The 4,403-nt window shown below is 40.7% G+C and overlaps 1 protein-coding gene across 1 annotated transcript in view; it reads right to left on the bottom strand.

Moving 5' to 3' along the window:
* Window positions 1-2,330: 2,330 nt before the first annotated feature.
* Window positions 2,331-4,403, bottom strand: part of snrka (SNF related kinase a) — a 20,713-nt gene continuing 18,640 nt past the window's right edge. Inside the window, 1 exon segment of the mRNA XM_010782449.1 lies at window positions 2,331-4,403. This exon segment is cut by the window's right edge and continues 26 nt beyond it. Coding sequence (XP_010780751.1) covers window positions 4,102-4,403 — 302 coding nt within the window. The 3' untranslated portion in view covers window positions 2,331-4,101.

Below are 4,403 nucleotides of genomic sequence, written 5' to 3'. Positions count from 1 at the left end.
GGACGGAAAGATGTTTTATATATAATCCTGATACCACAATTTTGATTAGGTTCTTTTTTCACCACATCACCAGATATTATTACTCACACGTTTGATAGATAGGTACTTGGACCACAAAATAAACACTACTCGGTAGTTTAGGATATCCCCCAGCCCTAAGCGTGGGGGCCATTCTAAACAAAGCAAATTTTAACTTCAATTCCGCTACGTTGTAGGGCAAGAAATGGAATTAAATCGAGAACAATGTTTCATTGCGGAGGACCCCCTGTTTTGTGTCACCCCCACTTCTCAAACCAAAGTTACACCCTTGCCTTTGCTGTGTTTCAGAAAATGCTTGAAGCCTCGGAGCTCACAAAGGGGATCTAGTGAGGAGAAAAGGAGGTGAAGAGGAGGCGAGGAGACGACAGGAGAAGAGGAGGAGCTAATGGAACCTACACCTGCCTCCGCTGCACACAGCTTTAACACATCACTCCCTCATGTATGTTTCTTATGCTGCTTATATACACAGCATCGCTGGATGGAAACACTGTCTGTCATCTCTTTTCATATTACAGCACTAACGGTTTATTTTGGGGTGGTGTACACAATGGTATAAATGGTTTTGAAATCCCAAAGGAATGCTGCAATATTAATTAATACTGGCCTTTGGGATTATGCAAATGTTAGAATGTGTCATCTAACTATGAGTTGAAGGGTGAGGGTGTAAACACATGAAAGCAAAGGTTCAGGGTTAAAGCTCATCGGGAGGCAAAACGTGGCCCAAAATATTTCTATTAATATGTAATTACTACTGGAGTGGGATGTCCCTCACAAAATAAAAACTACAAAATGAAAGATAGAACATTCTATTGTCCAAAAATATATATTTTGTTACTCAGATGCTGGTTGGAGCTTTAAATCTAAATGTGTGACTTTTAAGTTGCTATCTTGGAAAATAAACCATATAAATGTTTACTTCCCTTAAATCAATGGTTATTAGATTTCAAACTGAGGTGTTATGTAGGGATTAAATCCCACTATTCAGTATTCAGATGCTTGTAAACATAATGCTTCCCAGACTGACCAGGAGAGATGTAGCTGTGTTGGGCTCAGCATGCTACCTCAGGTGAAGATGAGCACTCAGTGCCTTGAAATGCAATGCCTAGATCAATGAATGTGTGTTTGTGTGCTCTTGTGTTTACATGTTCGACTGTATTTAAGTGTTGATGGGAATAAAGCAGATCGAAGCTTCTACAGAAGGAAATGAAATGTGTGTGTAGTGTTTCTTCAATTTCAGCGCTAGAGGCCTGAAACCTGTGAAAAATACACTAACAACCAGGAAGTCAGCATTGTTTTTGAGGAAATGAATAATGTTTACAGTGGGTGTGGACCATTTGCTGTGGAAGCTTCTAGCAGCACACAGGTGTGGGAGAGAAACACAAGGATTATAGCCTTTGGAGACCATTCATTGCATAGAAACCTATACAACACACTACAGGAAAGGGACAACCCCCAAAGCATAGGGCCTTTTAATCATTAAGGTTGAGCAGGTATTTTGTTTGTTAGCTTTAGTGTTAAAGTATATATGCTTATATGTATACTGTAGACACACTACAGGAAGGGGAAGACCCCCCAAAAGCATAAAAGGGCCTCTTTAAAAGGTGAAACGTGGACGTGGTCTCGGCCTTCAGCCGCCTCCCTCTTGTGAGCAATGACCTCGCCAAGCTGCTGCCAGTCAGGGGGCAGAGACGTGGATCGCCGGAGGAGAAGAGGTCGTGAGGGTGGGTTTTACTGCTTAATGAGATTAATTTCTGATCCAACATTGTGGTCTGGGACGGGTCTGCTGTGTGTGGCGGGGTTACACTGAACACGTTCAGTTTCAATGCTCCACATATCTTAAACAAACTCCCGAAGAACTGCAGGCCAGCTACAATTAAGGCTATTTGCCTCTGCCTTCATTCAATCCAGTGATGGAAGAAGTACTAAGTGCCTATAATAAAGTTGACTCCGTTACAAAGGCCCTGCATACAGAATCTTACTTTAAAGAAAAATCTATTGGCATCAAAATATACTTAAAACTACAGAACTTGTAAAATGGCCCATCATAAATATGAAATAACTGCATTATGATTATTGATAATGTAATGTTTAATCACAGCTGGTAAAGGTGGAGCACATTTTAATTACTTTATATTGTTTTTATTTCCATCGTCTTGGCTCTTTAATGACTTTGTATTTAAATGTCATTTCATTATGCAGTTATGAGTTTGTCTACATTCTTTTAATGTTTTTTTTAAATTGCTTTTTGCTGTAAATAATAGATAACTTAAATCAAGAGCCCAGGCATGAGACAGTATTCCACATTTTATTTTTAGATATCACCATAGCTAAGTGTAACTTCTGACAACAGATATAATACACTGAATATTTCGTCGTAACTCTTTTTTCTGCTGCTTTTTGGTCCAGTAGCGTCTGTGGCGAGTCTCTCCTGTGTGTCGCTGAACACTGAAAACACATGCACGTCATTCACCTGGAAACAGAGCGGTCACACAGACTGACGGTATGAAGAGGACACCCAGACAGAATTACTAATTATCATAAGGCTAGATTACTGTACAGCTATGCACCAAAGTGTCCACTCGGAGAAAGAGCACCATATTTACAACTCCATTTACACTGGTTTCCAAAAGGAACAAACACAAAGATAAAAAGACATTTCAAACAGCATTCCTTTTTTCTCTTCAGTCAAACATGGCTATGTAGTACGGAAGAAGGTTAGGGTCACATTTTCAATCTGACCAAACTGAATTCATTTTTTTTGACTTCTTAGACTTAAATCAGGATTATGAGAAAATGGTCTGAATTCTGTCAAAAGTCTGAAGAAAATATTGAGAATTCAGAGGGAAAAGATAGACTTTGTATCCAAATTCTGACCCCTTTTGTCCTAAGAACTCTCACTTCAATCTGAACATTTCGGAGAAAAAAAAAAATCGATGAATTTTAAGAATTAAGTCAGAATTCTGAGATTTAAGTTGGAATAAAAAAGCAAACTGAAAAACTCCCTTTAATCTTAGAATAAATAAATTGTTTTTAATTACTGTTGGTCAGATCCCAATTATAAAAAGTCCCATGTGGCCTTAACCCTCTGCTGTAAAGTAGGAATACAAAAACAAAACAATTAAAACTAATAAAAAAAGTTTCTGTACAGATAGCTGCAACACACCGTATAGCTTATTGCCAATGCCCTCAAGAGTCCCCCGTTCCCCTCCCCTTTATGAGATGCTCTCTTTAGCTGACTGAGCCCCTACTGCTGCACAGCATCACCCCTCACATGTCCCAACAGCACATCGCTCCAAAGAAATGTACAGGATTTAAAAATAAACTTTACTTTCAACAGACTGTATATACAGGTGGGCTGCAGGGAGCCAGCAGAGGTCAAACCAGACGCACGTAATGCTCCGTCAGCAAAACACTGGAATATGAATAAAAAAATAAGAACAGCTCATCTCGTCAGATGGAAAGGGCTCTGACAGAATGTCTCTGGGAGAAACACAGCTTTAAAACATCAGAAAACACATTGTCCAAGTGCAACACTGAATCCAAACTGGAGTCAAAATTAAAACTTTCTCTCTTCCCTTCTATAAAAGACAACTCATGAACTCAGAAACGTAATCCCAGTTCCAAGGGTGGGGGGCTCTGCTGAGTCAGCTGTACCACAGAGAGTCAGGGAATACGTTCTAAGGGACAAAAAGAAAAGATAAAGGGTTTTGAGAATAAAGTGGCAATTTAAATGTAAGAAATACAAATATCATTCGAATTCTTCCTCGGAATTATGAATTTAAATTGAATTATATAAATGACAGTTTAGACTCAAAATATATTTTTTTGTAAAATTACTAGTCTTGATATTAAAATGTATTTGATACTTTTCCCTCTAAAATGACTATGTTGGCCTCTTCAAATGAACCTCTCTTTTCTTTTGATATATTTACTATTTACTTTGATATATTACTATTGTAATACGTTTTCCCACATACTCAGCAAAAAAACGTGTTGTTCCTCCCACCTGGGGGGTTACATACAGAAAGCTACTGAACACCTGGATGTAGAGCTGCTCTCCGCTCAGATGACCTGGCAGCAGCTGACAGGGGCCGAGCCCCCCCCCCGCTGGATGTTCACAGAGAGGGTCTTCTCACACAGAGGTAGTTGCAGCACCCCGTTCTTCAGAGCGCTCAGGCTGCTGTGAGGGTGCCTGCTGCCGGGGGGGCCGTGCGCCGCTGTCTTGCGGTGGGGGGCGTGTGGGCGGGGCAGGGCGGTGGCGGGGAGGGTGATGGTGTCCAGGCTCCCGGTGGAGCCGATGCACATCCTCCACGCAGACTTCTCCTGGATCTTCACGGTCCCCCCCGGGAGGCTGCGAGGATCAA

The sequence above is a fragment of the Notothenia coriiceps genome, unplaced genomic scaffold (genome assembly GCF_000735185.1).
Source record: "Notothenia coriiceps isolate Sejong01 unplaced genomic scaffold, NC01 NC01_scaffold00024667, whole genome shotgun sequence".
Classification (NCBI taxonomy): Eukaryota; Metazoa; Chordata; class Actinopteri; order Perciformes; family Nototheniidae; genus Notothenia; species Notothenia coriiceps.
This window is presented reverse-complemented; position numbering and strand designations above follow the sequence as displayed.